Below are 586 nucleotides of genomic sequence, written 5' to 3'. Positions count from 1 at the left end.
CATTCCCACCCCTCCCCCCCCAAGAAAGCCCCCAGTTACACTACAGTAAGAAGAATCTTTACTATACTTCCCACCTGTCCAAAAAAGCCTACAATCCAGAAGAAAAAGAAAGTAGGATGGAATTACTGGAAACAAGATGTTTTCTAAAAGCCGTTTGATGCATGTTGAAAAAACATTTCAGTTCCTAACTCATTTTCTGAGTTGGAAACATTGCGCTTAAGGTTCAGCTTGTCCCCAAGGTCAGGCTTCAGAGTACCTTCATATATTCATATATGAATATATGAATATATTCATATATTGGAGTTTACTGCTAAGTAGGAAACTGAATCACCAAGGTCTCTACACAGCTGCCTTGAAAAGAAACATTGTTCATACCATCTATGCAAAAATACTGAATTTTTATCCATCATCTTTCTCTTCCCAAATGAAAGCTGACAACACGTTGAATACAAGGCATGATCAGTCACTACTTCTTAAAAGGCAAAAACTGATTAGTTTTGCTTCTGAATGACCTGGGTTTATTTGTTGCCAACATGGTATTTAACACTGGAAGCATTCAAGGACATTCATTTATACCTTACCTCAT

General features: G+C 37.4%; 1 protein-coding gene across 1 annotated transcript in view; it reads right to left on the bottom strand.

Annotated features, from left to right (window-relative positions):
• CLIP4 (CAP-GLY domain containing linker protein family, member 4) overlaps window positions 1-586 on the bottom strand; it is a 32990-nt gene that overhangs the window by 29243 nt on the left and 3161 nt on the right. Inside the window, 1 exon segment of the mRNA XM_009069451.1 lies at window positions 577-586. This exon segment is cut by the window's right edge and continues 136 nt beyond it. Within this exon segment, the coding sequence (XP_009067699.1) occupies window positions 577-586 (10 nt within the window).

Source organism: Acanthisitta chloris, unplaced genomic scaffold (genome assembly GCF_000695815.1).
Source record: "Acanthisitta chloris isolate BGI_N310 unplaced genomic scaffold, ASM69581v1 scaffold852, whole genome shotgun sequence".
Taxonomy (NCBI): domain Eukaryota; kingdom Metazoa; phylum Chordata; class Aves; order Passeriformes; family Acanthisittidae; genus Acanthisitta; species Acanthisitta chloris.
Note: the sequence above shows the minus strand (reverse complement) of the source record. Positions and strands in the feature narration are given on the sequence as shown.